This window comes from Pelmatolapia mariae, linkage group LG17 (genome assembly GCF_036321145.2).
Source record: "Pelmatolapia mariae isolate MD_Pm_ZW linkage group LG17, Pm_UMD_F_2, whole genome shotgun sequence".
NCBI lineage: Eukaryota > Metazoa > Chordata > Actinopteri > Cichliformes > Cichlidae > Pelmatolapia > Pelmatolapia mariae.
The window spans coordinates 13,180,258-13,192,500 of record NC_086242.1 but is presented as its reverse complement, the minus strand read 5'-3'; the positions used below and the strand labels follow the sequence as shown (position 1 = coordinate 13,192,500).

At 43.6% G+C, this 12,243-nt stretch overlaps 2 protein-coding genes across 2 annotated transcripts in view; one reads left to right on the top strand and one right to left on the bottom strand.

Moving 5' to 3' along the window:
• Nucleotides 1-12,243, bottom strand: part of snd1 (staphylococcal nuclease and tudor domain containing 1) — a 179,297-nt gene that overhangs the window by 92,646 nt on the left and 74,408 nt on the right. The gene's annotated exons all lie outside the window — the stretch shown is intronic.
• On the top strand, nucleotides 657-5,978 carry lrrc4.1 (leucine rich repeat containing 4.1). Its single transcript, XM_063500918.1, has one exon. The coding sequence runs from the start codon at nucleotides 2,562-2,564 to the stop codon at nucleotides 5,418-5,420; it is 2,859 nt and encodes a 952-aa protein (XP_063356988.1). The 5' UTR covers nucleotides 657-2,561; the 3' UTR covers nucleotides 5,421-5,978.

Here is a 12,243-nt window from a genome sequence, read left to right as displayed (position 1 = left end):
TCATGTAAAGAAATAGCCAGCCAGAAGAGTGACACAATGACAGACCAGGAGTGAGCAAAGTGGGAAAGATAGTGAGGAGGGTGAGGGTGGAGTGGGTGGAGGGAGTTAATGCACATAACACACTGCATCAAACCCAAGCACCGCTCCAAGCATGATGCGTCAGCAGTCCATTCATGTTCCTCTATTTTCCACGAAAGGACGAGGCAAAAAGAGTGAGAGCAAAGAGAGCTCAAGTGAAAGGAAAACAAAGATAAAGAGTGAGGGGGCTGAGAAAAGAAAGAGAGAGAGAGCAAGAGAGGAAGCCAGAAAGTGAGAGAAGCGGTGACCCATCAGCCTTTCCTTACCACCAAAGCAAAACTGGAAAGCTTTGCCAGAGTCGTTGGAATGTTTGGAGTACTGCTGGGCACGAGGGGGTTAAAATATGGTTGCTGTGGGGATGCCACTGTCCATCTCTGACTTGTGCTTGGACAGCCTGTCCATTCCCCTAAGCCACAAAAGCCCCAGAAAGCCACAGAACAAGAGACTATGAGCATTAAAAAAAAAAAAAAAAAAAAAGGAGAGCGAAGGACAGCAGGAGCAAACTGGTTTTTGAAGAGGTAGATCTCTAAAAAGGTCTGAGTGCTTTGAGCTCACCCAAATACCTCAGGACACTGCAGAGAGCGTGAGGGAGGCAGGGAGAGAAAGAGGGTGTGAGAGAGAGCAAGAGAGGGTGTGTGTGAGAGAAAGAGAAAGAGAGAGAGAGAGAGTGGGAGACAGAGAGACGGTGCACGCTCTCTCTTTCGCTGCTACAACGGATCCTTTCCACATCGACGCTGCTGTTAACGTCACGCCTGTAAGCCGCGCTTGCCCAGCGCTTGCCTTCTCTGCCTTGCTCCTCTCCCAGTTGGACGCTGCATTTGCGAGGGGGTGCTGATCACCACAAGAAAAGGAGGGAGAGAAAAAAAAGAAAAAAGAACTGGAAACAAGAAGAAAAAAGAAACAACCCAGAGAGAGGAAGGAGAAACTGCGCGCCATCCCTCCTCCCTCTAACCCACCTCGATCAACCCAGCTACAATACCCCCACTCCTCCCAGCACCCCCTTCCATCCCCCACCCCACTCCCCCTCTGAAGAAACTGACGGATTATTGGGAAGTGCACGGGAGGCAGGCTGCAGCTGCTGCTGTGTGTGCGCTCGCTACTGCCGCTGTATGCTTCGTGGGGATGGTGTGTGTGCGTTCGCAACTGCTGCTGTCGCCACCGCGGCTGCCGAGGCTGGAGCATGTGGCTAGTTAAGAGGAGAAAGAAGCTAATGAAGGCTGTGTGTGTCGCCTAGCCTTTTCAACCGCTGCCAAGAGCTCCCCAGGAGGAAAGGAGAAAAAAAAATAAAATAAAGAAGAATCAAGTGGACATGACACTGCGTTGAAAAGGGGAGCAAAGAAAAGAGTGCAAGAGAGGGAGAAGGGCTGTCAGACTGACCAACCGACCAACTGATTGACTACTAAAAAGTGAAAAGAGGAATACAGATAAGGAGGTCTGGTTTTTTTCCGTTTTTTTTTTTTAACCCCTCCTTTCCACTACAAACAAAAAACATAGAACACTGGAAAGGACTGGATTTTTTTTTATCCTTCTCTAATTGTAATCCCTTCTACCTCCCTCCCTCCTTTTGTTGTTTCCTGCCTTGGGTTTTGTTGCACAAAACAAAAAACAATAGTGCGTGTGCATCTCTGTGGTTGCCTGGACTATGGAGACCTGGCTAAGGTGTTTAACGGGGGGATCAACTGTCGGATTCCAAGGACAAGCAAGAGAAGAGGAGCCGACAGCGAAGAGCGAGCAAGGGAGCACTGCTGCTTTGGGAGCCTGACTGGATTCCTAGCTACAGTCGTTTCCCCCCTCCTTTTTTTTTTTCTTGGTAATCGGCACGTAAAGGAAGAAAAACATTCACAAAAGGGCCTTCGAACCTTTCTCTTTGGATGTATGGATTTACAAAAGGGCTCATCTTGTTTAAGCTCTTTGGCACTGATGCCCGTTTTGACAGGGCAAACATAAAAGGTTTTCTTTGCTGCTCTTGGATATAAATACATCTGATGCGAATACATCAGCTCTTTCTGATTGCAAAAAGGAGGGAAGCTATATATCTCAGTTCAAGGACCTGTAATAATAACTTGAGGTAGGTGTCTAGTGTTTCAAACCCTCTCTGCATCAATTTGTAACACCCTCCCCTCCCCTCTGTCTTGTAATACGGTTTTTGGTTGCTTAATTTGCCATCATGTTCTTCTCATACACATATTTCAGAAAAGCCAGTCCTCTCCACCACCCCATTTCTTTCTGCCCCTGAGCACAGTTCATGGAAATAAAATCACCCCTTAACTGAGGACAGGTCGAGTCCTCTTGCCCCTTAGCAACCACCTAAACCCTTGCTCTCCCCTTGCCCACATCAGTTCCCTTAACCTTATTACTTTGGCCCCATAAACAGTACTGCTAGCCAAACAGCTGCTTTCCTTGCACCCACACCCCCAAAACACCAGCCCCAAACATCCCCATCCTCCCCCCCAGATGATGCTGAATTATGAACGTGCCACATCATGAGTCTCCTGGGGCGGGTAGCTGTGCATCGTGCCAGGAAAGCCGCCCTGCTCTGTGTAGTCTTCCTGATGGTGCGAGCGTGGAGCAGCGCCTCCCTGGCCTTGGCGGGGGCGGCGGTGTCTCAAGGACCCCAGGGCTGTCCACCGCAGTGTTCTTGTAGTAATCAGCAGGGGAAAGTGGTTTGCACCCGTCGTGGCCTCACCCGTGTCCCCCCTGGGATTCCTGCCAACACGCGACACCTCAATCTAATGGAAAACGCCATTGAGGCGGTGCAGGCTGACTCCTTCCGCCATCTGCACCACCTTGAGGTGCTCCAGCTTGGGCGAAATGCCATTCGGCAGATTGAGGTGGGCGCGTTTAATGGACTCACCAGCCTCAACACACTGGAGCTGTTTGACAACCGGTTGACGGTGGTGCCCAGTGGGGCCTTTGAATACCTATCCAAACTAAGAGAACTATGGTTGAGGAACAACCCCATTGAAAGTATTCCTTCCTATGCCTTCAACCGGGTACCCTCACTCATGCGACTGGACCTGGGAGAGTTAAGGAAACTGGAGTACATCTCAGAAGGAGCTTTTGAGGGCCTACAAAATCTCAAGTACCTCAACCTGGGAATGTGCAACATAAAGGGTGATATGCCAAACCTAAGTCCCCTCAAAGGCCTCGAGGAGCTAGAGATTTCTGAAAATCTCTTTCCAATGATAAAACCAGGCTCTTTCAAAGGTCTGCGCTCATTGAAAAAGCTATGGGTGATGAACTCTCAAATCACAGTAATAGAGCGCAATGCTTTCGATGACCTATCTTCACTGGTGGAGCTTAATCTTGCCCATAACAATCTGAGCGCTGTGCCACATGATTTGTTCTCCCCGCTCAGGTACCTGGTGGAGCTCCACCTCCACCATAACCCTTGGAACTGTGGTTGTGAGGCTGTATGGTTAGCACGCTGGCTAAGGGAGTACATCCCTACTAATTCAACTTGCTGTGGACGTTGTCACTCCCCTGCGAGCATGAGAGGTCGACAGCTGGTGGACGTGGATCGAGGTGAGGGTGCTGCAGTCCAGTGTTCTGCACCATTCATTGCTGATGCACCAAGGGACTTGAACATCTCAGCAGGGCGAGTGGCTGAGCTTCGATGCCGCACAGCTCCAATGTCTTCAGTGCGCTGGCTCCTACCCAACGGCACTATACTGACACATGCCTCTAGTCACCCAAGAATATCAGTTCTCAATGATGGTACCCTTAATTTCTCAAATGTCCTTGCAGTAGACACAGGCACCTATACCTGCATGGTCTCCAATGCAGCTGGGAACTCTAATGCCTCAGCCTACCTCAATGTGAGTGCAGCTGAGCTTAATACATCCAACTTAAGTTACTTTACCACAGTGACCGTGGAGGTCTTGGGGCCAACGACTGAGATGCCCAAACCTAAAACTACAACAACCACTGCAGCTGCTGCAGGCGCTGGTGTTGCTGGGGGAGGAGTAGGCCTAGGGACAACAACTACAACTGCCTCTCCTTCTGTCTTTCAACCAGTCTTCATCTCCACCCCAACTGTACTGTTGCAAAACACTGACAGTCCACCAGGGGCAGCTAAACCATCTGTGTTGCCAGGAATTCAATCGACTAACAAGCCAGGCAAGTCTGGGCCTAGCCTTGATGAAGTGATGAAGACTACTAAGATCATAATAGGCTGCTTTGTGGCAGTGACACTATTGGCTGCTGTCATGCTCATTGCCTTCTACAAATTGAGAAAGCGCCACCAGCAGAGGAGCACCGTGGCAGCTGCCCGCACTGTTGAGATTATTCAGGTGGATGAGGAGGACCTTCCACCACCAGCATCTGCAGCCCAAGAGTCAGCTCTCACATTGCCTGAAATCCGAGACCATAACAGCATACACAAGTTGGACTTTATCAGCCACAAGACTGACTACAGCTTTCACAAACCCAAGGCTGAATACAAACCCCAGCCTGATTTCACACTTCACAAGCCGAAGGCTGAGTATACCACATATAAGCCAAATATGGACTTTAGCAGCCACAAAACCATCACAGATTACAACACACACAAATCTACGCCGGATTTTAGCCTTCACAGACCAAAGCCTGACTGCAGCCCATTTAGACCAGAATATAGCACCCACAAACCTAAAGCAGAATACAGCCCATTCAAGCCAGACTTTGGTACTCATCCAAAAACTAAATCAGACTACAGCCCATTCAAACTAGATTACAGCACTCATCCCAGGCAGAAGAGTGACTTCAGTCCATTCAAACGGGACTATAGCACTCAGCCGAAACCTAAACATGACTACAGCCCATTAAAATCAGACTACAACACACAACATAGACCTAAAACTGAATATAGTCCATTCAAGCCTGATTTTGGTACGCACCCAAGACCTAAACCCGATTACAGCCCATTTAAACCCGACTACAGCACTCAGCCTAAATCCAAAACAGAGTACAGTGCCCAGAGATCTAAAACAGACAGTACCTACAAAACTAAGGACCACTACACCCCACATAAGACTGCAACAGATTACAGCGCCTTCAAGACTGACTTCAGCCCCCACAAAGTGGATTACAGCGCCTTCAAGTCTGACTTCAGTCCACAAACTCAGAGACCTAAACTGGATTACAGTCCACATAAACTGGACTACAGCCCTCATAAGGTGGACTACAGCACTCTAAAGCCCAAATATAATACCTATAAACCGACTGGCCATGGGGCTAAATGGACAGACAACAATGTTGGGAACTCTTTGCCGCGAACCTTGCCCAGTGCCATCACAGCAATGGCTGAGCCCTATGTCGTAAAAACTCACAACAAGGAGAAGGTACAGGAGACTCAGATTTAAAAAGGCCCCTCCAAAAGGCTCTCAGCCCTTTTCCCAGTTTCCTAGCTCCCACTCACCCCTCTTTCACACGCCCCTTGTCCTTTCCTCATTTAAAATCATGCAATAGAATGCACAACGAAAAAAGGACAGGACATACTTTTGTACAGAGTGCAAAACTTAAAAGACTGATGATTTCTTGTTGTACATGCTTATAAATAAATATATATATATGGACGAACTAAAATTACCATGGGTTGGTGATAGAGAAACGTATATTAAAAAGAAATTGAAACTATTTTCTAACTTGTAACTTCTATTTAAAATAATGAGTTGTTTAAGATGCTGTCTTGACTTTGAAAAATGAGGGTAGTCTTGTTTTAACAGAGGGCATTCTGTGTGATTTTTACACCATGCTACAGAGAATGCAGTGATAAGAAAAAAGAATATTTATACAGAGAAGACTTTCTTTAACAAAATCCGGAAAAAAAAAGGTCAGTGTTGATCTTTACAGGTTTATCTTGTAAAAGCACCAAGAATTTGTACTGTGCCAAATGTTATAAATGCAATAAAAAGGATTTTTGGAAGAAAAAAAATAAGTATTAGAAAGAGATGTTTTTTCCCCCCCTTTCTCTTCTTTTCCTGGCGTATACTGTAACAATCAGCCAAATGCTTTAGACACTGCAGTAGGATGCTGCAGCTATACTTTAACTCTAAGTGTGCTGAATGAGTCAGGCAGAATGAATCATGGTGCAGAAGTGGATGGGGTTTTTTAAAATATCCCTCCACACGTCCTATTATATTATTTACAGCAACAATCTGCTTTTTTTATTTTTTGCTTACTTTTTGTTTTATATCTATGAGTGACTGTCATGATGCTTTTATCAGTCTGTGGCTGATCAAAGCACGCATTTGACGAAAGTTTAAGTTCAACAAACATGTTAACAGGTTAAAAAGAACCGATGGTCTAGTCAAAGAGACATACAGCAGTGCCATTACAAATACTTTAATTGAAATGCTCATGATATAATGCTTCAAGAATCCAATCTGTGTTACCTACCTCATTTTCTCTATTGCAAGGTAGTCTTATTAATCACAAACGTAATGAGTGAAAAAGGTGCACTTTGCCAAAAAATATAGATCTTCATATCTCTTTTCATTACATTTCCAGCTGTTGGGGCTTCATCAATCAGTATGGGGTCTTTTTATGGTGACAAATGCATTTAGGTCTCACTGTTAGCTGTGCATTTTTCATCTTCAACAATATCACCCCTCTCAATCATAATAAAGCCACACAATTCTAACAAAAATGATACACAGTGGATAGGAAACACCACCTGTAGTATTGTGAGACAGGTAAACCACATATTTTGTCTTTCTGGAATTCGGCCGAGGGGCATTAAAGACCCACCAACATTTTCTGTGACTGTTTCTTTTCTCTTATTTAATGACAATACTGTGTCTCAAGCTCTGTTTGTTGAAATGTAAAAGAGAAGGTGGTGTGCAGTACACTGGGAGAACATTTCAGTAAACAGCAACATACCATGCTTGGAGTGGGCAACACGTGGGTGAGAGATGACCAAGAGAATACTACAAAAGATCTCCGTGGGAGTTGTGTTGATCATAATCATCACAACCAGCATAGATACTCCTTAGCTAATCAAAACATTATCAGAACGAAGACGTGAAAAGATCCACAGTCACAGATGTGCACTGGGAGCGAAGCTTATGGCTGGTAGTGAAGTTCACAACACCTGTTTACATAATCAGTAAGCGTGGCAAATAAAAAGCTGGTTAAAAGTAGTACTTGTGAGGTGAGCACCTAAAATATCTGAACTTCTCTCTTCGACATTGTGGCATTTCAAACTTTGTGTCACAGGAAGTATAGCGACAGAGGTTAAATCTTAAAGAAAAAAAAGGAGTGTGACAAAAGCTGAGAGCATATCAGCTCAATATGCAATAGAGGCTAACAGAAGAGCAGACTGATGTTTATTTGAAGGGGTAAAAGTCCAGTTCCTAAAAATTTGAAAAGGACAAGATGGAGATGAAGTGTGCTGGTGTAAGAAATGGAGGTCAAAAAGACTGCTGAAGGACATAGCAAAGCACACCTTTTTACAAATGTTTTAGCAGATGTCTTGTGCTTGGAAACATCAAATTGTTGTACAATAGGAGCATGTAATGTAAATGTATAATTTAGAGGTCTAACATTGTACATTACAGGGGTATGATATAACCATCCCAATGAAAAGAGACATCTGGAGAAAAAAAAAATAAAACAAGACAAAAAAGATGAGAGCTGGAAATATTTAGAGGCAGCCCAAAAGGAAAGAATCTCCTGATGCACAATGCAAAAAAATAGATTTTATGTTTAGATATGACTAACTTGAGAAAAACTAACCTACTGCAGTGCATCCAGGGCTGTCCAGACAGGCCACCTGGACAAAAATGAGATTAAATCAGCAACAGTTCTTGCTATCCTACCCTGCTTTTTCTGCCATATATTCATTTTGTAGTGTGCTGGGATACGTATAGAACTGCAACAGAAAGAAAAGATAGCAAGTTGAATTATTTAAATTGAAGCGTTAATGTGACCACTTCATCTTGTACTGACCATTTCTAGCTAATTCTCATATCTCAGTTTGCATGCCGTTGTCTCCCACATCTTTTGTTTACTTGTAATTGTTTTGATAACTATGCAAATCCAGACAATGAGCTCCCGATTGTCTCTAATGGGACACGTGTGAGAGGAATGTTCAAACAAGTGTAAGAAAGCAGGATCAGCACGCTCTTTTTAAATAGATAATGTTGTGGGATTAGATGGATTGTAACTAACTGGACAGATGTAAGCACCATATTACGCATTCAGCTCTGTTATGACAGTCTATCATAAGCTTGGCAGCGCTATATTACACCTCCTTTGCCCCAGTGAGGTATAGCAGGATGGGGCTCATGCTTCATCACACTGTTCAACCCAGAAGTAGAAAGAGAAAAAAGTATGCTGTGCAATGTGATCACATATTAAGCTGCACTGTGCTATAAAAGGCTCCATCATGCTAATCGGTCAAAATGGCTACAGGGTCATCAATCAGCCAATCAGCTTGCCAGTCGGTGAAGAGCCCGTCTCCATGGAAAACACTTCTCCACATCCCTTCCTCCTCCGCATCATGTTTTTTCCTTTTCCTGTTTATGTGCTTCATTAGCAATCATGAAGCCATTTGAAAGAGGAAGCAGGGTAAGATGAACCTATTTAACCACAGCTCACCGAGCCTGTAGGGCAGGGTGGGAGACGACTTAGAGGACAAAGAAGATGTAATGATATAGAACTAAGATATATCAAAGGCATTTTAAGTGAGATTTCGTGACAGATTACTTAAAATAAGTTATTGGGAAGGTGGAAATTTGGTAAAAATTGATAAACAGACAAGTATAATAAGCAAAGAGCAGAAAGCAATCACAGAAAATAAGTACGCAGAAAAATGTGGCAGAACTCGATGTGGTGGGAGACTAAAAGAAATACAGAAGACAACATGGAAGTGATGAGAAGAGGTTAATTAAAAGAGAACACAAAGAAAGATAAGCATGGTGGGAGAAAGGAAAAAAATGGAGGAAAAGCAATTGAAAAAAACTAACCTGAGAATGAGGAAAAGATGGAAATGGAGCTACCAAAAGAAGGGAAAGGAAGGCAGGAAGAGTGAAAGAAAGCAAAAGCAAAGGCACTTGGGGAAGAAGGAAACAGAGCAAATGTGATGCAAGAGTGCCAGCTACAGATGGAATAGGGGATATATAACTTGGCCGTCATGGCTCTCGCATGATTGGTGAATGGCCTGAACTGCACCACAAGGAGAGTATGTGTGTGTGAGGAGGGGGGGTGGGTTACGTAGCAGAGTGCAGCAGATGAGAAGTGCTGATACAAGAAATGGACCACTGTGGGTACTTGAGTAAGAGATACTCAGGAATATAAAAGCAGAAAGGAATGAAATGGAATAGCAGGGACGAGGTGTGTATGCTTTCAGTGTCAAAGGTCAAAGTACTTAAACCTGCTGGAAAGTAAACACACTCGCTCCTCTATTCAATTAAAAAAAAAAAGACTAAAGTAGTTCATTTTAAACTAAAAGGGGATTGCAGGACATTTCAAAACCCAATTATTTTGATGCAATCTTTTAATTAGGTTTTTTTCCTCATGTTAATTACCGTGCAGTATAGAAGCTGGGATGAGTAAAAGTATTTCTTTAATTTTAACCTACACCTACAGCCATTGTAATCAACAGCATGCAAAAGCCAACTCCTCAAAAACATATCTGCAAAATGTCTCCCAAAAAACAACAACAACAAAAAATCCAAAGGTGTTGCTTCTTAACGTTCAAGTGTTGTTTTTTGTGATAACTCTATAATTTGCATATCCATAAGCGCAACATTTAACCGTGCATTTTTCTTTTATGGATTAGTTAGTAGTACTAAAAAATATACTCCTGTTAATAACCGAGTATGCAAACTGCCTTGAATCCCCAGTTGAAGCGAAGGATGTGTGCTGCACGGTGCATACTCTAGGATTTCTGTGTGAACACTAGCCACTGTGCTAGTGGAGCAGAGAGGAGGATATTCTAAGCAGGCCTGTGAGCGTGCTGCCTTGTGAGTCAACATGAGTCAGGGCCAAAGAGTTGTTGGGTCCTAATGTCAAATAGAGAGACTGTAACAGAGAGCAGAGTCAAAGGTGGAGACAGCAAACCACAGCACAAAGACAGAAGAATAAAGCAGGGACGTGCTTATTATGACAAAATTTTGATGGTTTAAGGGAGTTGGATTAATGACTTACTCTGTGTTAATCATTTGGCTTTACTGCATTATCCTTAACTAATAACATTACTACACGAAGAATGCATGCCACATTGAGAATACATTTTACGAGCTTTGCTTTGTAGATATTCACTTTGAAATATCAAGGAATGTTTAAAGAAGGTAATGGTGACAGTTGTGCATGTGGATTAGAGGCATTTCTACAGGCAAGTGGATGCGTGCCGGTGCATCTGCTTCAGCTGTGTGAAAATGGATGCAAATAGCCATATTCAGTGACCAGCTGGTGATATGATTTGTTGTTACTGAGGTCAACAGAGGCAGAAGAAGAAATTTCATCGCAGTATCCTGCTGGCAATGTGCCTAGTGCAGTTGAGGCTGTAATGTTGAATAGGTGTATGCCAATAGACTGACATACACCGTGGTCGAATTCCCACAGATTTTGCTGCCGTAACCGAGAGTGAATGGCAGGTGGGCTGCTTTTTTTTTTTTTTCTCCTCCCCCCACGTGGCTAACCGCTCAAGTGTGTTACTCCCTGTGAGACAGAGTTTATTGCCCTTTTTGTGGGTGAAAAACATCCCTGTTTTCTTAACAGCAAGAGACGATGAAGCCTTACTTTTATGATCCCATCCAACAGTTGAGTCTTAGGTGGGTGTGTGTGTGTATGTGTTTTTGTGTGTGTACTAAATCATGTCCACTGAGAGCAACAAACAGGGGACTGAGACATATGTGAGGTGGGGTATGCTGAGGTGTTTGTGCACACACTAAACACAAATAAAGACATAAATACACACACGCGTGCACTCATAGACATCAAAGAGAGGGGAAAAAAGAAAAAAAAGAATGAAGCCACTGACCATTAATTTCACTGCTTGTTGAGATTTACGTCCTGGAGAGAAATCATCATCACAGGCACAGTATCACCAAGGAGACTGCACTCAGGATCAAACCTCATTCACTCACCCACACAAACACGTTTATACAGAAGCCAAAGCCACGCGGTTCAGATGCCTTTATGTCATCTTTACTGGACTGTTTTGATATGTTTACCCGGAAATGTATTAACGAGCTCCAGCTCCCCATTTAGCGCTGAAATATGCAAAAGCTGCCAAGCAAATGTTCTGACCGCTGACCTCTTTATAATCAATATTCTTGATCTTCTAAAAATTACATTTGTACTACTTTGACACTTTTATCATCAATAGATGTGTTGTGAAGTGACTGCAGTGAGACGTCCTTCAATTCTTCTAATTTTCTTAGCCATTTAGATTCATGCTGTCATGTGTGGACCACACAACTAGAAAACCAATGTGACTTTTCAGAACTGTATTTGTGTGCTTGCCCCCCATTTTGTACGTTTCCATGCAAAAGAGTCCATGAAAGACCAGAAAAAGCCCATACACAAAGTGTTACTGAGAAAATCTCTGCTTTTATGCTGCATGGGAAGAAATGAGGACAAAGGAAGCTTTTCTTGCAAACCAGAAGACTGATACTCAATGCAACTAGCAGTGCATGGAGTTTATGGAGAGTATTCTGGGACTTCATCTTTTCAAGGGTGACAATGTGTGTATCTGAGCATAGACATTTTGGTGATTGTGGAGGGGTGGGAGCGGGGTTACAAAATGGTGTCCTGTACTGAACAAGAAAAAGAAGAAACAAAACAACAACAACGGACAAGGGGGAGAGAATGAACTGAGCTCGACGGTGAGGGCAAGAATTCAAATTATCTATGACACTCCAATTTGGGATGTCAGAGGACAGCGGCCTCGTATGTAAGAAGGAACGTAGGGAAAGAAGAAGAAGAAGAAAAGGAGTGTGAAAAAGAGGCAGACAGAGGGCAAGGATAAGAACACAGAGCAATGAAGCTGAGAGGAGAATTTACAATGTGATTGCGATAAATAAGAAGCCCCTATTGTGTACTTTAAAGAAGAGCTCAGCGTTCACTGTGTAGTAACTGTAGGCTCATGCATTTACTCTGATGTGGACTTCAAGATGACAAGCAGTGTGCTAATGTGAAAGACTTGCTGAGAAAATGTGCACCGCTGAGCACAGAATG

Coding starts and splice junctions, on each gene's coding strand:
- lrrc4.1 (XM_063500918.1), top strand. CDS start 2,562: ATGAGTCTCCTGGGGCGGGTAGCTGTGCATCGTGCCAGGAAAGCCGCC.